Source organism: Lates calcarifer, linkage group LG6 (genome assembly GCF_001640805.2).
Source record: "Lates calcarifer isolate ASB-BC8 linkage group LG6, TLL_Latcal_v3, whole genome shotgun sequence".
In the NCBI taxonomy this organism is placed as follows: domain Eukaryota; kingdom Metazoa; phylum Chordata; class Actinopteri; family Centropomidae; genus Lates; species Lates calcarifer.
This window is the reverse complement of record NC_066838.1, coordinates 6,318,806-6,340,898: the sequence shown is the minus strand read 5'-3', so window position 1 is coordinate 6,340,898 and position 22,093 is coordinate 6,318,806. Positions and strand designations below refer to the sequence as shown.

Genomic DNA, 22,093 nt, shown 5'->3' with positions numbered 1-22,093 from the left:
TATAGAGTGGGTTGCACAAAATGTGCCATGCTTTTTTTTTTTTTTTTTTTTTTCTCAGAATAGTCTTACAAAGGTCATTTCATGCTGGCAATGGCACGTAAGGGCACTGTTTGATGAAAAATTATCTTAGTGTATAGCTGCATAAGGAAAAGTCAGTCTTAATGACCTGGGGTGACTTTCTCCATTCACTGTATGTCCTAACATCAACATACAACTCTGTTTTATCACTGTGATCAGATTCTGTGGTTTTTCCCTTGCATGACATCATGAGCTTCAACTTAAGCGGGGGGCAACAGCAATAAGCAGTTTACACTGTCATTGGTGTTGTCTAATATACACACCCTGATACATGACTACAAACATAAACATAAACATCCAGAATCCAATTTGAATGAGTTGTTGACATGCTGCTACCTAGGGCACTTGGTGGTTAACAGCGAAGTTTAGCTCATTCCGACATAAGACCACCTTCATTGCAATTATGACAAGAAAAATTATAATAGAAGACTACAGTGACAAAGCACTTGTATACAGTTGAGTGGACAGTGCACTTTTAACCTTAGATTCATAAAACAAATATTCTTCTGCTTTGTGAATGATTCTTTTCTTTGTTGACTGAACAACAATCCTACAGTTGTGCTGATTTGGAGAGAGAACAACATGATTTTACCTTGAAAATCTCCTTTCAAATTGCTTTCCAATTTAGAAATAAACATACTAACTTACAGAGTTATTAGTGAATGTCCATATGGTGAATGGCCTGTAATGTTTCCCATTAGTAACAGTAGTCTTTCCAACATCTGCTTTACATTGCATTTGTAGTTGCACACGTGAGTGTGTGTGTGTGTCCATATATCATATCATGTAGTTACCTGAAGCCTCTCCCACCATGTTTCCCTGATGATGTCCCTCCTCTCTGGCACCAGTTTGTACTGGATCACCTCCTCTAGCTCTGACAGCATCTGGCAAGATACCATGGCCTGTGAAAGAAACACACACATTCATTATTATATTATTGTTTAAATTGCCCAGATTAGGAAAAGGCCCCTTCTGTGCAATATAAAAGCTTCATTAAAGCTTGTAAATTAATCAGAAATTTGCGACTGAATACATTCAGTGACACATTGGACCACCTGTCAGAAACAGCTGGTAATCTCTATTCGATGGCTTTTTAAAAAAATCTGAAATTTGAAACAACATCCACAATCTAAATGCCTGTTGAAGTGTGTCTGCGGTCAGTCCTCATGGTGAACAGCTAGAGTGTACATCAAAATCACCTATGATTAAAAGGCTTTTCAAAATAATATTACTTGACCACATCTGTATGAGAATAACACTGCTGTCTCCAGGGTTCAGCTTCTAAATTGAAATGTTGCGTGGATAATTCCATGTAAACAGATAATAAAACAGGAGCATGGAGCAGAAGAGAAACTGTAAATATTTATGATTTTGACTTCTTAAGAGAGGGTAGACCAGAGAATTTTTTATAAATCATCACATCACTAATAAAATTGTGTTGCTGTGGCATAATCTTTCTGCACGTGAATGCTATGAAAAATGAGATGGTCGACTGAAGCCAGGGGTTGAATATTTTGGCTGTCTCAAAGGAACACTTACCCCGTAAGCTCGACTGTAGCTCTCTCCAGCCATGGCTGTCAGCTCAGCATCCAGGAGGTCTCTAGCTTTGTCAATACACTACATGAAAACACACACACACACACACACACACACACTTACAGAGTTATCTTAAATGTTAATTAAATCTGTAGCATTACAATAAACATATATATGACACATATAGCAACAGCAATTTAACATAGTTCCCTTACTCACCCAAATACCACAAATTTGCCCCTCTACCAAAATGTTTTGTTTCTTTACTTATATGTTAATCTTCTTCAATCTTCATGTCTGTCTAAATGGTGCTCTGATGTGCAATTGTTAATTAGTTAATTAGCTTCTGAATTCACTGTGAATCTGGTTTAACCCATGACTTGACTTAGCTGCCTCCCCAGGATGCTCCAACTCATTAGTAAAGCTAAGGAACAGCAATGATGTCATTCCCTCAATAGTGTACTGATAGCATGACCCCAGGATGCACCGTGATACAAAGTCACACTCTTCTAAAAGCTTCCTGCATCAGGACCAGCCAGGATTGGACTAAACCCAGGGAACAAAAACACTTTGTACAAATGAGCAAAGTTATGTTATTGCTTGCTGCTCACACTCTTTTCACTTAGGTGCTGCCAACAGCAACACATAAGCGCAACTAGGACTAGAATGCATGCTTGTATAGCAAAATGGTTTGATGCACTGCTGAGTGCCAAGTGTTTTATGAGGAGAGGTAAATGAACTGTTGAGAGCAACAGTATGACAGTTATGTAACCATGGCTGTGGATGTCAAATGCATCTTTAAAAGACTGCCTAAATCTCCACTCACACTCAGAGGCAGAGGAACTGGAGAGCAACAAAAATGATTCAAAATGGGGACTGTTAGTCACGGTTCCTGTCATGACCATGATGCAAATTCAGAAACATTGTCATGATGTTCAACCAACCGTCAGAGTACATTTATGCACCAAAAATGTTTTTCCTACCTTCCTGCTCTTTTGGGTTTATTACTGTATATTACTGACTCATTTGTAAAATTCCAGATCCCTGACTTTTCCTACCAGAACTACACTTCTCCAGTTTCAAGGATACTGCATACATTCCATTACCAATGAAAACCCTGAGGGGTGGAAAAGCAGTAACTGAGAGACAGACCTGAATCAGTGCTACAAAAAGGACAAACAAGGACACAAATATTGTGGTGACTGAAAGTTTGCTGATTTCTTGAGCTTCTAGAGCCGATGTTTTGGGGAACTGTTATTAGTGGGACGGTAAAATGAGGGAGGATAACTGAGGAAGTTCTCTGCGGCCAGGACATACAGCTGTTTTAGACTCACTCCCACCAATTATTTTTTTCGAGGGGAGGGAAAGGAGGAATGGCATGCCAAAACACCTCTTCAGGCATGCACAACAAAAGGAGGGGTTATGGGAGGGTGGTTAGGACAAGGTGACGATGAGGCTGCTTCTTTACAGTCTCCACTCAGTTACGGTCCTGTTTACTTCTGAATTACTGTGCTGGGGCCTCATTGGAAATGTTGTAGTCCAGACGACTCCTGATAAATGCAGTGTCTGGCTTCTGGCAGCACAAACAAACCATGACCCAATCTCCCATTCTCTTACATAAAAGTTGCACTTACATAGGTTTAAGTCCAGTGATATTACTTTATCATTACAGTGTGGTATGAAGGCCTCTATGTGAATGGTTAGGGCCAAATCAACTGCTAGAGGGAACTCAAAGCCCAAACATGACTGTGAGGTCAAAGGGAGGGCTCTGGTTTGTAAAAACCATGAGACAATTTACAAATGAGAGGCACTCTGGAGGACTGGACATAGCATGAATCTTGGCAGAGCACATGCTTTGCTAGGGGGGAGCATGACAGCCATGTCTACACATCATCGCTGCAACAGACCAAACACTGAGATTTATAAAGCAAAGAAACCTGAGACGTTTCACACAAACATACATCAAGACTGGAGCACATGTCTGGTGGTTGGGGGTACACAGGGAGGAAAGAAGCAGGTCTATGGAATCAAACGGACTTAAGTTCGAGGATTACCAACCACATCCGGAAGACTAGACTGAGCTCATGTTGACATTTAAGCTTTCACCCTTGCTCCATCTGCTTTTCATTCCTCTTCATCCATTGTGAGTGGCCTCATTGTCAGCAAGAGTCAAAAGTCTGCTTTCCCTATTCAGCTGATGCAAAGTCCTATAGGCCACACCTGGACCCAATCTCCAAATTAGAGGGGGTGAGAGAGGCTGTGGGGGGATGATGGGGCACAGAGACCAAGTCTCTGGGGCTTTGTGGTGAAAAGGGGACTTGGAGGATGAGTCCAGGGAAACTGGAGGAGCAGGTGTTTACTGGTGTCAGTGCTGGAGCTCGTGTTTGTTAGACATGCTGGCATCCAGCTCGAACAAATCCATTTCCAGGGAGCATGAGCTCATCCACGATCCCAGTCCTTCATCAAATGAGGAAAACACCACCCTGACCTCCACTAGACCTTGCCGACAGGCAGACAGGAGGGGAACAGGCTCTTTATTTGTTTGAGGCTAAATGCTGTGATGATTTATGATTTCAAGAGTTATGTAACATTTCCATACCAAACAGCTACCACACTGTTAAAAAAAGAAAAAAAAAAAAAAAAAGAAAAAAAACAGATGCATTTTATTTCTTTTAATGAAAAGCCTGCGCTGATGGGGGAATTCGATCCTGACTGGAATAGCCATAAAGTCATTTTTATGTTTCTTTACAGTTAGTAGTAGTTAGTTAGTTTCCAATGATTTTAGCTTTTCATACCTTGCTATAAAGCCTAATGAAAATTCCAGAAGGCTCGAGGCTACAATTCCCATGTGGCATGTCTTTATGAGATGTTTTCTAAAAATACAGACTTTTAATGTACACTGAATGTAAGGAAATATGCTCCACTGGGTGTATTTGTGAGTGATGATATAACCCACCTGCTGGGCCAATGAGAAGAGGTCCTGATGCAGAGCTAGCACTGCTCTATAAAAAGCACCATCATGTGTGTCTCTTGGGATCATACACGTGTACTCCTCCATGCTGTCCCAGTGCCCTGGAGAAACAGTAATCAGGTAAAGGAACAAAGACAGGCTTAGGCAGGAGGCTTGTGATAATGAGTGTAGCATTTAATTATGGATGTCTAAGAACCCAACTACTGAAGACTGAAGTACTGTGACGTTTAGCAGGCTGTCATTGCTGCTTGGAACCACACTCCATTTCAGCTTGGGATAATAAAAATGACTGCAACCTCAACATTTTGCCTCCCAACAACAACAACAAAATATGGTCTGAGTCCTCAGATAGACGGGCCTGCTGTTTGGGTATCGTCTCAGGGTTTACTATTAAGCTTGGAAAGTCAAAACCACAGACCACAAACTTCAGAGGTTGCTTCTGCAGTGTGGTCCCTGCTTTTCTCCACCACTGCACGTTACGATATGTCAATGTTATGATTGGATACCATTCCCATCTGGATATGTGAGTGAGACTTGGCAGGAGCCATTACTGTTTTCATTGCTGCTCAGTGTGATTGCATGTTGCACTGAGTCACACAGGAGGGCCTAAATGCTCCATGCACAAGCCTTTTCATAAAACTCCACTGACTGTTACCACATTGACAACCGTTAACATGTTCCTCTAATAACTGTTTAATTGTTAATTCATATCTGATATGAAATGAGTGGTTACCTAGACCCCAGGCAGCAGCAGCCGCCATACGAGCCATCTTGGCCTGGGTTTCCTCGCTCACCAGCGTCCACTCCTCACAGCACTGCTGGTGCAACTGGCCCCTGGAAAACATTAACCACAGGCTTCAGACGGTAGAAAAAGCAAATCCAGATTTGTCCAGTACCCTGTTCAGATTTATGACATCAGCTAAGACCCACAGCATGTTCAGCAGTAATGACTTCACATAATCAGAAACTGATCTGAGCTATCATCAGATTTCCATGTTGATCAGGAGGGTGGGTAGACTATTGTTGTATGTACTGCCTGCAGAGTGGCTACATGGACTACTTACAAACAGAAATGCAAAAAACAAAACAAAACATATTTTCAACAAGCTTGAAATATGCTCTTTCATTGTGCAACACCATCTGAAATGATCTGCATGTCACATGGTGTCTTGCAGCTGTGTGAAAACATGCAACCATTTTACAGCTGAATAAAAAGAGATAAATGGAAGAATATCCATGCAATAGATATAGAAGAGTGAAACATTAATTCCTGACTGACTGACATGCATTCATAACTACAGTTACAAAGTGATTTGCTGTCTCGGCACTGGAGAATGGTCTGGCTGTGCTCATCATCATTCTGCTATAAAGGAAATAACATGTACCAATAACAATAGTCTTGGCCCAGGAGCCAGTGTATGTTCTGTAGTCAAGGTTGTTCTCTTTCATTTTGAGCGTGTATGTTGCTCAGAGGTGGTTGTTGTTTCCCGTACCAAAGGGGTAATAAACAGAAAAACATATAAAAAAAACAGATAGTGGAAGGGGAGGAGAAAACCACCTGAATTACACAGTCGATGTGTGATGTATTGGTCATTATCCTCAACATACTGTAAACAGGGTCTCCTGAAGCCCAAGTCCTAATGATAATACATACATGCCAAAACACTACATTTTAAAAAACTTTTTTTCTGAGCCAAACGACAATTTCAAAAATCATTTACCAGAATAGCAAAGCACATCTGGCCAAGGATAAGAAGGAAAATGACTGAGATAAAACTAGGTTCTGTTACATCTGCCATTATTTATTTCTTCATTTGTTCTTAAAGATGAACATCTTAAATCAGTGTACCGTCTCACAGCAGTCTGATAATATCAAGTGTCCTGGCAAACAGATGGATGTTCCTGTTGGGGTCGAGTGTATCTAACCAAGACTAATTTCTCATTAATAAAAATCAGTGCTGCATTGTCTGAGAGATCAAACCCACAGCATGTGTTTTACAGGCAGGATGCTGGAGCGAGCTTAAACGAGAGAGAAAGAAAGGGAGGGAGAGAGAGACAGAGGAAAAGAGAGGGGTAGGTTTGGGTGGAGGTCAGTGAAGTGAAGCCGTTCTCCAGCTGCCTGGCTATCATATAACATGAAAGCAACAAGTACAAAAAGCTCCAGTACACTGGGCGTATGAGTGTCTACGGCAGACAAACAGAAAGTCCAGTGGAAGGAAGAGCTTATTTTATGACTCAGCATACCATCTTCCACATCTTTGGAATTTCAGTTAAAAAACGTGCTTGAATAAATCCTGTGAGCTCAAAAGAGACAATCATTCAGTGACGTGGAGAGTTTTAAAGACCCAACGCTACACACCATTAGTACACTCACACAGGTGTTTTTACTTGTGACTGATTAAACCTCTTCTCAGGGTTATTTGAGCTTATGCCAATTGCTTGATTGACATCTCCATCACTACCATCTTTTTTCTGTTTTCTTGTACCTGTTTGGATGGCACAAAGATGTAACAGCCTGTTTTCACAGGACATATTTGGATTTGTCATAGCAGAAAAAGCTCAGGTGAAACAACGGTCAATGGCTCAAATCTATCAAGTGTTCCACCAAGCCAGCATGCACAATATCAGGAGTCTGGAACTCGTTCACCTTAATGGAATGCAGTTGTTTTTAATGTTATCAATTTCACCTGTGCTTTTCCTGCTTTGACATGCCAAAATGTCGGCTGCGAAAAAGGTCTATTTCACTTTTGCTATTTTTATTGGTATATGGATTTTGGTGGCATCACGTATTCCCAGCATATCTCCAACAGAAGCCTGAAAATTGATAACACCTGTGTGAGTGGGCAGGAAACTTAGAGTAAAATACTAGCATCAGACTATAAGAACACATCTAGTGCTGAATACCAGGAGGTGAGATGTCGGTATTTTGCATAATGGAGACTATTATACAGTATATACTGAAACAAAGACGCCCTCTCCAAAGTCCAACATTGAAATGCTGTTATTTTAGTAATCTTATAGAATAATTCACCTTGTGGCAAAATATTCTGTAGAATTAATACTGATGCTCTGTACAAAATCTGTACATGAAAGCTATGCAATCCAATATGGGGCTTTATCAGACACACAGGCCTCCATGCTCAGAGCACAACATGCTAAAATGATAGAAAATAGCACAATTTTTATTATTGTTATTATTAATTAATTCATATTAATGACATTCCCAAACAAAAGGCTGACAAAGAGGATACGTGGTTACAATCTAAAACTAACTTACATCTGTGTTGACTTTATTAAAAAAACGTATAATGATGGACATTTTGGACTAAAAAGATGTCTGACTCACATTTAAAGATTGAGTTTCACTGTCAAAATCACTAACTGCATTTTAACAATCTCCCTCATTAGTTTTGGATACGCACATGGACAACCTGTTCAAAACCCCTTCAACTTAACAGGGAACAATGTGCTCCCTGTCTGATCTCTTTTTGACTCATGACCCAGTCAACTGTTATATCATCCCCAAGCCTAACCCATTCATAACACACAAACATCAACACAAAGCCTCTCTAGCTGAATCATTTTCTTGTAAAATTATTGAATCACCTTCTTGTGAAATGAATCATAGTGTATACAACAATGGCACCAGGACAGCAGGTTACATAAGAAAATCAGTCTGCTTAGCGTCATGGGTTCTGTGACGATCCACATATTTGGGTCCTTCGGACATCCTGTGACTTTCTTTTTCCCAAAAAATGCTCTTTGAAAGGGGGTGGTTGTTATGAGGTTGAGCCTCAGCTGTGGTGAGGTTTCATTGGAGTGGCGGCGCCTCTTACTGGCATTGGATGCCTGCTCATGCATTTCCCAGTAAAATTACATTGGTCAACTCAGAGAAACTGTTTTCTCTCTTTTTGCCCCGTCCTCACAGGCTTAATGTCAGGAGTCATTAGGAATAGGTTTCCTGCACACAATGAGCAAATAAAGTGGGAGATTCAAGAGCTCACAGCGAGTCTACGACCTCAGGCCCTGACTATCCATTAGAGCCAAGGTTGAACCCAGCATGCTCTTTATTTTACCACTTCAATGAATCACAGCCCGGGGCACTATGTGTCATGACATAAATTGAATACAGTCAGCAAACATTTCAAATACAGACTCTACCGTAAGTGTTTAAAATATGTACAGATGAATCTAAGACCTGAAGTCAGAAACACTGATTTGAATGAGTTGTTGCAGCCCTACTGAACTGAATAAGAAATAGGACTAATGACATACCATTCTCCCAGGGCCTCTAAGCAGCGCATCCTGCCCAGAATGAGCTCTGGATCTTCTTTGTTCATGTCGATCTTCTTGTCATATGCCACCAGGGCATCCTCCCACTCATGCAACTTCTCATACCAGGTGGCTTGGATTTCCTAGTGGAAAAAAGACAAAAGAAAGGAAGAAATGTGAACCTGGAACCATGTAACTATAAAAATCTGCACAATTAACCTGGATCTTTTCTCCGTATTTTATTACATGGTCAAAACATGTTTTTATCTTGACCATTTGACAATGCAATAAATTGGTTTCTAGTGTAAGCAAAGACTTTGGAAAACACAACTTCCACAGCTAGCTTTCATTATAATACTGCATGGCAGATTGGAGATTTCCAACTTAAATCAATCAATCTTGAAGCTCTTACATCTAAATGCTGACCTTTTAAGATGACTTCTAGGCATTGACTTCTTCTGGGAGACATCAACTAAAGGTAAAACATATACTGTATATATACTATATGTTTCATACAACCTTTTCTTTACTGATCATTCCCGACTAGTATACTTAACGGGGAAGCCTTGCATCCTCCCACAGTAAAGCTTTCCAAATGGTCACCTCATAAACAAGGTTCCTGGAAGTGCACAGTGAAGCTGTTTTTACTGAGTCTTTTCACTTTTACCGTGCTTTTACAGAGAAACATAAATACAGTTCACAAAGGCAAAAGGAAAGAGCTTTACCATATGAGTCCTAATGGCAGGAAAACACTTTTGTCTTGCCTTTGGGCTAAAATTAACCCCTTCATAAAACCAAGTGAATGTATTCTATTAGGAAATACTATGTTTAGTTTGACTATAAAACACATCTCTGTCTTTTCAATGCAATCTTCCCACCAATGGCTGCCTATATTAGCATGCCATCAACACCAACTAAGTTCTTGAATTCTGATTATGTGACAACGGTCATCAAAAACACTGAGTATTGGTAACTCTGTTTGCTAATGGTTTTTTTATGTTAGGCCACTTTACACTTTCAGACCACATAGCAGAATTATACTGAGTTGATCACTACATTCAACTTTCACTTTATTTATTTGTTTTGTCCAATTGTTCAAATTGATTTTTATTCTTTCCAGGTATAATCTTTGTTTTATTTCTTTATGTGTTGTGCTATGTGTATGTTCTGATTGCAATTTTGTATATATTGGAAACCTTTTGCCTTCAAAGAGACAGAGACAGAAAACAATAAATATCAAATGCAAAACAATGGCTGATTTACATGACGATTGAGTTCTGTGGCATGGTGGAATAAGCAATGCATGAACAAATTACTGGTTTAAATTAATTACTGGTAATTACTGGTTTTGGTCTCAAGAAATACAGGGAGAAAAAAGAAAAACTAAAACCAGTCTATTTAACCAGAACCAGTCAGTGATCAATACCTACTATTGTTAAGTTCATGATTGCCTGAAAGCCTGTCTGCTTCATCTTTACAAGAAACAAACAAAAATCTCAGTTACTAAATGATGTCATTTTAGTAGAAGGGAGAGAGATGAATCAGAACAACAAAATGCTCTGTTCCTCTTCTGTAATTGATGTGGAAAATGTGTGTAAATGTGTCCAACGCATGTCCACTGTAAGAGTAATTTCATATGTGGACAAGGTCCATCTACAGAGTAAATATAATATGGAGGAGTTTTCAGTAATATCAGAGATGAACAGTAAAAAATCCATAGGTAAAAAATTAGTTTCTTCATAATAAAAAGAAAAGATGAAAAACATAAATTTTCAATGTAGATAATATTATTAATACAGGCTTATTTAAGCATTAGCTCATAAAAATTACCAGTGCTGACATTCACGGAGTGACATATTCTGTGGCCTTCAACTTGGCTCATCAGAAATAAATGAAGTAAATGAAGTTATTTAAAGACCATGCAAAAAAAGAAAAAGAAAAAAAACACAGCCGACACATAAAAGGTGTGCAAATATGTAAGAAAATTCAAACATCCTGTCAATTGGACGAAAAGGTCCATAATTCTGCTTCTTGCCCTTGACTACTGAATAACACAGCAGATGGTTTTTCCACCTGCTGCACATTAAGGACAGGGTATTCTGGGGGTATGTGTCTCAAATGACCCTCATCCCCATGTTGGACTGTGTGTATGGGGAAAGGATACCCTGGGAAGAGGTCTGTGTGTACAAGAGACCACATATAATACAAAGCTCTGAGCTGATGCGCATTGATGTTATAGGTACAGATGTACAAATGTACAGATACGGCAATGTGGTTTATAATTGCATGAGGCAGGATTTTATGACCCGATTTTATAAACAGAAGGTAATAATTGCAGCAATCATTTTCTTCTGTGTCCTGAAAAATTAGCACAGTGTTACACATACATACTACAGGGTTTTCTACCTGCCTGAATGTTTTTAATTGGTCAGCGTGATGTGGCATAAGGTAAGAGCAGTTTTAATATTTTTGATGAAAAATGTTTGTTTTGCAAGCACCCTCCTCAGCAGCATCACTGCTGTGCCGATGTAGTACTCACCAACTCTCCAAAATGTTTCATGGCGTACTCCAGCACCCCAGATGCGGCTTCTGGCTGCTGCAGTTTATTGTTGATGCTACAAGATGGGACATGAAAAAGACAAGCTTTTAGGCCAATTTGAAAACAAAACCAGCAAGTATGATGAGATCTCTGGTCCAATGTGTGGACAACGTGCAGATGCAGGTTTTACTGTTATTAAAAGACTGGCACAAAGAGCTACCTTTCTGTACAAGCTGAGAATTTGTCATTTTCAAATGAAGCATTGTGACAAAATGTAGATAGTAAAACTTTTGCCCATCAATCGACACTAAATAATTTATAATTTGACACAATGTCCAATCAATTCAATTTGTCACAGGTGGAACTCCAATCAAGTTCTAGACACATCTCAAGGATAATTAAAGCAAACAGGATGCAATAGATCACAATTTGGAGTGCAATGGAAGGATCAGAATACCACTGTAAACAGAGATTTTAGCTTTTCTAAAAACATGTTTTCACATTGTCATTATTTAAGTGTGCAAATGTAGCTGGAACCAACATGATTTTTTTCTTCCCTATACAACAACCAGCTTCATCAAGAGGTTCAGACTCTCCCTTCCAGATCCCACCCATGTTCGTGCAGGCACCAATGAACCACTAACAATCAGCAGTGAAGATATGAGGTTGTGATCCCTCACTAGCTTCCCAACCACAAACACTAAGACTCTTGCCATTGCCAGTCAACTAAGAAACCTGCCTCTATGCATTTTGGCAATGTAAAATAAATGTTTCCTCTTTCAGCAAATGTGCTTTTTGAGGAAAGTAAATGCACCTATTGACATTTGTCACACTTGGTTGACAAATGATGCGTTATCTGTCAAGACACCACAAATCCCGTTTGTACACTCTCACTCAGACGCACCGTCACCACATCTGGAAACACTCATATGAACCACAAGTCTATTATATTTCTTCAACTGCAAAACCTGTGTGTAGCCACAGCCAATTCATCTGTAAAATGTAGCGTTTGAAGAGTACTGGTATGCAGTGGAGTTCCCGAGGACAGCAGGCAAAGACTGATGAAGGATATTTGAGCATGTCAGAAATTTGGTTTGACACAGGGTAAAGGCCAGAAAATGTGATGAAATGGCACAGCAAGTGGTCATGCCAGAGCTCAGGAAGCTGCTGGTGCAGACCTGCATGATGACAGGTAAAATAACAAATAATCACAACAGGAGCTATCTTGTACATAGTTGGAAAAAGAGGACAATCTGACCGCTGCAAGTACCTTTCGCTGATTTTAAGGAGTCAGTTCATTCATTCATTTCTGCAGTGTGGTGTCTTCATTGTGCTCTTAAAATGAAACTGTATTACAATTACAACAGGATCCTCAGAACTGAAACACAAGTTCCAACACAAACTAAAACGAACAGCGATCTTGCGTGACAATTAGTATTGTCCTTTCACACACTCTGGCATTTCAAGTAATTTTTCAAAAGACGCTGGTGTAAACAGATGACGGAGAGTGTAAGACTTAAGGACCTGAAGGAAATCAAACTAGACAGAGTGTGATTGCGTAACATGAGAAACTGAGCTCATTTTAGTAAATAAGCATTTGTCTGTGACTCTCATGGGGCTTGATAGAGCGCCATGCGCTGTTTCAGCGACCAATTAAATAACTATCCCACAGTCTTCAATAAACACAACTACCTTCCAGTATTCTGACTAACACTGACGATATCACACGGGTATGCTTTGTATACATGGTCATTTAAATTGGACTTCCAAATTACTACTTGTTGTCAAATAATCAAATTTCAAACACCAAATGAACAAAGAACTACAAGGACTCCATGTCCCACCACACACAAGCTGACGAGGTATGCTAAAGCTGCCCAGATGTGGTTTCATCTGAGGAGACAAATCAGAATAAGGGCTTTCTCTCCTGCAGACCCTGGAGATTTCATTGTCCCTCAGCTGAAGCCATCTGGCTGCCAGCTCTGAGCACACGCAGTCTAAACACATCCAGATGACAAGGCTCACGTAACGTTCTCCTCAAGTACAGACTTCATCAAACTATTAGCAAGCAGAAAACTTCTTGAGACCACTGTCAAACCTCTCTCTTGTGCGGGGCTACAAGTATCACTTCCTAACTGGAACTCTTCTGTGATTTGCTCCTGTGAGGAGAAAAGAGCTTGAGCTTAAGTTCTATCAACTGAAAACTGTCATGATTTATTATATCTTGCCATGAAATTTAGACAATGTGCGGCGTGTCCTGAATCAGATTTCTTTGAGGTTTAATTCAAAACCCTGAATGAGGTTAACATGCGGTTCTTTTCTCCAGAAGTTCAGAAGGGGAGATCCCTGATACCATTCTTTAAATGCAGGAACCCAGTCTTTAGAGTGGTATAAACAAAACAGAACAGCCAGGAGTAAATCAAGTAACATATTGTACAAGACAATTCAGACCCTATACCTATATTGGCCGTATCACACAGGTATGCTTTGTATACATGGTCATACAGAATTCAAATACAGAACAAACTGTTTTGTCTTGTAGCTTACATTATAACTGGGAATTTTTATTGCCCCTGCTATAAGAAAAGCAGAGCACTGCACCATGGTTGTTCAGTTATCTCTTACCAGAGGAAGAAGAAAAAAAAAAAACACACACTCACATTAAACAGACTCGTACCTTGTATCTGGCTTTCAACTATTTATATACTGCCAGTGTTTGCATATGTTTCTGGCATAATTTCATCAGAAATGTTGATAGAATTTTTCGGTTGGGGCCAGGGTTCAGGCATGCTGTTAAATTCAACACAGAGTGAAACTAATCATTTTCCACTCGCATGTCTCAAGAGAGTAACACAAATGATTTATTACACTGCACCAGCATGTATACATTTTTCAGATTTTCGTTAATCTAGTACTCTTAAGCATGATTACCTTGGGTCACAGAGCACCAAGAGGGAGTACATATATTTATTTTCTTTTCAAATGTTAAACTCTTGATCACAGATGAAAAGTAAAAATGCAGGGGAGACAGAAAATCCCCTCTACTCCAATAAAACAATCCACAATCCCCATCTCAGCTATTATAAAGTGGCTTGTATTTTTCAATGAGAGGAGAGAGCATGATCCCTGAGGAAACTGTACATATTTCCCCCCACAGACTGTAAGATGTATGTGAAGTTCACAGAGGGGAAAAATTGGCCCTCACTACTGGACCTAATCTAATCTAATTAGGAAGATATGCACTTGATCCTTACTGATTTCTTGGCCCTTTGCTCGCCAAGTGCTGACTCCATTTCTTAATGTTGAACATAATAACTTCAAAATGGGAATGGCTGTCTAAGCTCTGTTCAAGGACAGGCAGAATTAAAGTCCACTGAAATGATTCACTTGTACTTTTTTAAAAAAAAATTTAATGCTGTAAACATATTTCAAATATTTGGACATTTCTTTAAAAAAACATCCAACATCATATTGGCAGAGGTCATCAACAGGCCTACAGTGGAAGTGTACTCATCACAGACCAGGTACATTGGCATATATGATATCTGTATGTATTTGTTTCTCAGGAACTGCCAAACCTCGTGATACTATACTTTCAATGGACACAAAAAACCCCTGTCCCGTCGGGTTCAATATGAGGAAATCAGACATGCAGACATGTTAGGACAAATTTATTGGAACCAGATCCACGAAAGAGACTGGGCAAAGAGTAAGTCTCATCACTTTCATCAATCTTCTATCTGTATAAATGATAACATTTTTCAGTTGACCATTTGGTTGAACATAAAGCTAGCTGAAACAGCATCTGCTTAGCTGGTCCATTACAGTGGCAAATCTTTCACATCCCTCTGCCATACCATTGCACTGCTACACACACAGTGGAAAAGCGACACTGGCTGTCTGACACTTCTCTGGCCTTTGTGCCTAAACAACTGTTCATTTGTGGGGCAGCCAAAATGCAATCAACAATATTCCCAGACAGAAGGGACCAAACTATCTAGCACCTTGGGGGAGTTCTTTCCATTGCATAGGCCTTGTTCTAGCAAACTACAGATGAGACACGGGTGGAGTCAGAGCTTTGTTGGCAACATTCACTAAACTGCTTCAGCTGACCACTGTCTCTGAAGCAAACACTTCCCAAGGCAAGAGGGCATGAGAAGGCCATTTTAAGAAATTAAAAGAAAATAAACTTTTCCATCCATGATGAGGTAATGTTTACGAGAAAATATGTCAAGCCAGTAGGAGGTCCTATGTAGAGCCTGGATGGAGAGCCCATTTTACAAAATTGTTATTTTATTCTGGTGAACAGGTGGCACAACTGTGAGAAGAATGTCCTCAAAAACTTATCTGCATACAAACACACACAGACACACAATTTAAAGTAATACTGCTTGGTAAGTGTTGAAACTAAAGCACCACCTACAGAAAGACTTTTTTGATTTGAGATTTTTTTCCCCAAAAAAATTATATGAAGACGGCTCTTGTACACATTTTTTCAAAACTCTTCTTTTGGAGAAATGGTCAGTTTCAAATTATCCTCATTTGTTTATTGTATCACAGTGACTAGTGATGAGAAGATGGAGAAGCTTTGTTTTCCTTCTGTCTAGAAAAAGTTGCACCATCATTCCCTTTCAGGCAAAAGTCACAGACAATTAGAAAATGACTAAAATAAAAGGGTCCAAAACATTTTTTCACCTGCATATTTTTTAGCAGCATGACTTTGAAAGATAATGATACTGTACTACTGATTGTTACCAGGTGAATCAACGAGTGAATGAAAGCAGGGCAAGTGAAAGCAGTGTTTATTTACTGGAAATTAAAATAAATGTAAATATAGACACAAGAATAACAGACAAGGCCATAAATGTTAGAGTGCAGTTCAAATATAGTTTTACACAGGAACTGCACTATACTATTTACTGTGTTTACATTGTTTAAGTATATCAGAAATATAAACTTGCTCTTAACCATTAAGTTAGTTATGAACTAACTCACTAGTCTAGTCTAAAACTCAAGTCTAAAACTGCATCGCTGTGACTTTAAAAGCCTAACAACAGAATTTTCTCATTTTAAGTCCAGAGATATGGTGCTTTGAAAAATGCTGTGACATAACCAACACTCCATCTTTCATTCAGATAATATCTTGACAGACAATATCATATCTGAACAGTGTCAGTCACCACCATGTAAAATGAGGGCCCAAATCCTAAACTTGTAATACATGAACACAATAATGAGCAACAGGTTCCTATTATGAAATACAGATCTTGGCGTCTGTGCGTCTTAAGAGACAGGAGTGCATCACCGCATGAGATAAGCATGGAGGCATAGGAAGTGGTTACCTCAGTCACCCGCTTCCTTCCAGATTGTCCTGGGATGAGTGGAGCTAAAGAGGGGTTTAACTCATCTGATACTAGCCCATTGTCTCCCAGTTCTCTATAAACGTCAAGACAAAAAGGTGGTTGTTTTGTCATCGAGCAGATGCCACAGCATAGGGAAACACTTAGTATCCTTTGACTTTGAAACAATTTCCGTGACATGACTAAACTCAGCTTCTTTCAGTAGAACTTATCATAAACCTTTGTGCTCTGGAATGAGGCACTGTTAAAGAAGAAAGGGGGGAAATAAGACTTTACATGATATTTCTCTTTTTCTTTTTCCTCATGTAAGTTAGAAGTGTTAGGGGGACCGCTGAGACATCAGCAGGAAAAACCATTCCACCCATGTTTACACCACACTATCACTACATTGGGACACCACTGCAGAATGCGTCTCCTGGGTTCCTCACCTTCAGGTCAAGAGGCCAACAGAACAAAGCGTCTCTGGTGGCCACCCCCCAAAAAAGTCTGAAAGTTACCTCATTGGAATGCTGCTGTTGCTATGTGGAGAAAGAGATCCATATACAATGTTTTTGGATGGACACAAGTTCCTGCAGACTACATACTGACTACATCCTCAGTGAAATTGTCCAGTTATGCCAGTTCTTTGATACATTTATATTGCCCTCTTCACCTAAAATTGACTCATGGTATAATTGTTTTTCTCCCAAAAATAATGAAACAAGCACTGGGTGCAGTTCTGTCATTTAAATAAGAGTATTACACCAGAATCATTAAGGAGCAGAACACTAGCTACAGTACTGATAAAAAAGGGAAAGGTATTCATGTTTATACATGTTATATCTATAGTTAAAGATAGCATTTAGTTACTCAAATTAATTGGGGAATCCATTCTATATGCATGGCTACAGATATATATATGAAAACAGTGAAACTTTATACAGCTTTATGAGTTTCTTCATTCACTTAAATTAATGGTAAGATCTACTTAAATGTCTGAGATCACAAAGTTGAAAACTCTTAATGGTTGGCAAAAACAAAACCAAAAAAACAATGGAATCTCTGAATGTTGGTACAAGTGTTTTTTGTTTTCTGTCCTGTGACACAACTGTTTTACATCCCAGTGTCACGAAATGTCTCTCTGAAGCAGTGCCACATGGCCAACTTTGCTTATACAAAGCAGGGGGAAATATTCTAAAGGGATAGTGGCTAATCCATCTTCTTCCCCTCCAGTACTGTTTGTCCCAGCTACTGGTTTGTGGGGCCGTGAGCAGACGGCCGATGCCTGGCCCGCATCCGCTGTACGACAACAGACACCACCTGGTAGCCATCACCAGCTTAAGCCACCAGACCGCTTGATGGTCTGCCAGGGCATGAAGTCTGCCACTTTCAGCGCTACAGGATGCCCCGATGCATACCGTCTCCTTTATTATGGAAAATATGGAACAGTTTATTTTGCCCCCTATACGTGACCGGGTCTAACTGAGTTGAAGATTGTTATCCTTTGTATTATTTTTGAAATTCAAATCCACGGTAACTCAGCTGCTTCCCTTAGGTGTCTAAAATTAAGGTAATATCCATCCCATGGTGATTTCATAATAGCTCTGAGGCACTGTCAGGCATGTCATTACTATTCCAGTCTATTTTCAAACTGGTAATAATTAAGATAGACTGTAAGTAAATAACTTAACAAACTGCAGAGCTGCAGACCAAAGTATCTATTTTATAATGTAAAATAAATCCAGGCTGTTTTCTTGCATGAAAAAACAAAATGATACTTAGGTCATCTATTTTAGTAGAAAATAAATAAGAGTCAGAAAATGAATCTATTGCTTGGAGTTCGGCAGTACCTAATAAGCTGTAACGACGGACCCTGTCTGTACAATCAAAATCACTGTCCTAAAGTGAATATCAACACTATTTGTCATATCTTTTGGATTATTTAGATACCAATAATCCTAACATTATTTAAAACTTCAAAGACTAATCACAACCATATTGCTACTATGATAATCCAAGAAAAAAAAGGGAAAGTTTACCTTTAGCTTTGTATTTTTAATCTAACACAGGTACATAAATGATTCAGGAAATAATGAGTGTAAACAACAAAAGGAAATATAATGCTTTCAAATTAACCAAAATGATACCAAAATTTGTACAATTCAAACTGAGGATCTTCTGTGCGGGCAGACAGGTGGAAGAGGTTACTGTTAATAAAGATTATATAATTCAGTTTTGAGATAGAAGCCCTGGAATCCACTGGCTCCTGCTTTCACCTCCTGCCTTTCCTGTAATTGAACCCATGAGTACTCCGCTGACAGCTTGGCCCCTGTGGTCACTGTTTGATTACAAAACGTTTTTCCAGCTTATTTAGGGACACAAAAGCCGTCTGTAAGCATATTTTGACTAAAAACACTCGCATTAGTCAGCTCGCACTTATCAAAGATAGATGACTGCTGCAATTAGCACAGCAGGATGTCCGACCTGTCTTAAAGGGCAAAGGAAAAAATCTGTTCAATGAAATGTGCGGGCTTCCAGAGGAAGTCATATAAAGACAGGGGCTTTGGTTAAAGTTCAGTGAATACCTCTAATGTTAAAAGGAGCCATGCATTCTTCACACAGAGCCTGGTGAGACATGGTTAGAGGGTAAACAGTGTTTAAAGAAGCTGTTTCGAGGGAAAAACAGTGTGGCGCTAAACGTATAAAACAGCATCCAGCTGCACTTTGCTGTACGAGCACTGAATGACAGAGTCCAGGGCCAAAGGAAAGTGATGCCGCTGGGATGCATTGTTGGAGAGTGAGATGTGACTCATTCCAGTTAGGGCAATGAGAGAATCCAGGAAGGCAAATTATCTGGATTTTTCCAAAAGAGACTGACGCACATCAATGACTTAAGGTTAAGATTTACAGGTAGATCAACAATTATGCATTAAACATCACATTATCAAACACTTCTGACAACTGCAGACATATTTATACAGGAGCTAAGGTGAAAAGGAAAAAAAAATTGGCAAACAGTCAGATTGTTTTGAGTAAAAGACCAGGTAGCTTTCTGCTGTCTCTACGTTGGCAGCAGAGTTGGAAATGTAAACTACTTTCTAATGTAACTCCATTAAATTTAACATATCATAGCAAAGATTTTTATCCTAACCCAATTACCTTTAAATAGTTTCTCTCTGGTAGATATCATCTGAAGACTTTAAATATAATGGAAAGGTAAAACCAAACATCCAGAACAACATTTTGTTGGAACTTACCATGAATGTTACACACACTTGCTTTTTTATGGGAAAAGCATCAGTAGTTATATGTGATTGAACCTCATAAATACTGGGGCTGGCCTTAACATTACGGTAAGTTTTTAACATTATTTTTTGACAAATGAGCGAAATTGAGATAAAGATCATGTCTAGGATCTAATCAGACTCTGTCAGGCAATTAAAACCCTGCAGAAAACCAAACATGAAGGCAGCCTAATATATTTCTATTATCTTTGTATAAAGAGAACAAATGGCTTATTACTCCCACATGCGTCTTACAAATCAAACAAATACAGGAAACTAAAAGCACATGTCAACATTCAACAACAACAAAAAAAGCCCTATGCAATGAGAAGAGGGGAAATTGCAAAGTGGTGACCAGTTGTAAAAACTGGCCAGCAACATTCAGGGAGCAAAATGTCTGGGAAAAGGAAGAGCTATACACATCCAAATATTTCACTTCAATACTGTGACACATCAAAGCAATAACAGACCACTTCATAAGTGTGTAATATTTTGGACTTAGAGAAAAGCCATACTTTTTATTCATACTCTGAACTGCAGTTCCCATGGTACAAAGATGATGCTGAGCAGAACGAGCTAAACTCTTTCCTTATTTGTTCGCCTGACCAAGTGAGCAAAAGTGAGGGACACTTGCCAAACATTTGGCAGCAGGGACACAAAAAGCCTATGGTTTTAAGAAAAACAATCGCTGGTGATGCAAGATTACGTAATAAGATGGTAGATGAGGGTAAAAGTGTCACGTTTTGTTTTTGCTCAGCATTTGTGTGATTCAATCCTATTTGTCCCACAGCTCCCAGCTTTGTATTTCCAGACATTACATAATTTCAACAGCCAATGTGCAGCTGGGTCTGAAATATCTCAGCTAGTTGATTTTTATTTTTAGCCAAAGCAGGAAGTGTATCATGTCATCCATGTGTGCATACACAAGATACATTCATTTAATACAGCTCCACAGCACCACAAGTTGTCAAAAACTCTACAGGGTATCTTTAAGGCAAATACAGAAGTAGTACAGTAGTAATGCTGTGGTTAAATACATCTACTGTGCAGGTTTTTGAACAGTTTCATGAACGTGCCTCCATCCTTGTCTTTTCCAGACAGTTCATTCCTATCAATATGGAGAGGGGAAAAGCCATAAAGTCCAAGTAAAAATTGACAGGAATGTCCTGGTTCAGCCATGTCTCAGTTAGGACTGTTATTCACAACCCATTGCATTTACAGCATACTCTGGCACTTCATCGTGGCAGTTCATCATCTTTTCTGCTTGGCAATGATCATACATAGCTGAATATCATAGAAGTTATACATGATCAGTTGTCTCAATGCCCATGGCATACTCAGGCAACCCCTCCGGCCTAATCTCCATAGGCATCTCCTCTAAATTGGCAGGACAGTCAGCTCCTTGGGGAAGTTGGAATGAGATAAAAATTCCACAAAATGGAGATTCAAGAAAGCGCCTCTGACGCTGCACAGGTGTTAATTTCACTCTCTGCCAGTGACTGGCATGTTAAAAATGTTAAAAGGGAAGATGATCTAGAAGGAAGAACTTTGCAAACATTGTTATTAAGCCACACAAAACACACCACATTCAGAGGCAGGTTGTGAATGATGCTGGGCCAAGGCTCCTTTGCATTTTCCAAAAATATAGCTGTTAAAATCATGCCTCCAACTTCCAAACTGAATGATCATTTTGAGTGCCCACGAGTGTTTCTCTCCCGCAGTGTTTCCTCTGTGAACCAGTGTTCTGTATTACAAAAATCACTGAGTAAATTAGTCCATGTTACATACTACAGACTCCACCTTTCTGTGGAGCTCCTTCATATTTAATTTAGACAGACACAGTGACCAGGGGTAAAATCAGCATTAACTGATCTCTTCAGCTCTGGGTAGAGTCACATTTAAAAAAGAGAGTGCTCCATATCTGGCTGATTATCCTGTTTCCTTTACTTTCCAGTGCTCAATAATTTTCAAAATCAAATTTTTGCAGTGGTAACACAACATGAAAATGTGCTCTAACAATTGCCAATTCCATCTGCTATTCATAAAAGCCACAAGAATATCACTTCATTTTGTT

At 39.3% G+C, this 22,093-nt stretch overlaps 1 protein-coding gene across 1 annotated transcript in view; it reads right to left on the bottom strand.

Moving 5' to 3' along the window:
* Positions 1–22,093, bottom strand: part of mtor (mechanistic target of rapamycin kinase) — an 82,108-nt gene that overhangs the window by 24,261 nt on the left and 35,754 nt on the right. The window contains 6 exon segments of the mRNA XM_018675222.2: positions 873–980; positions 1,618–1,695; positions 4,571–4,686; positions 5,319–5,419; positions 8,861–9,000; positions 11,397–11,472. Coding sequence (XP_018530738.1) covers positions 873–980; positions 1,618–1,695; positions 4,571–4,686; positions 5,319–5,419; positions 8,861–9,000; positions 11,397–11,472 — 619 coding nt within the window.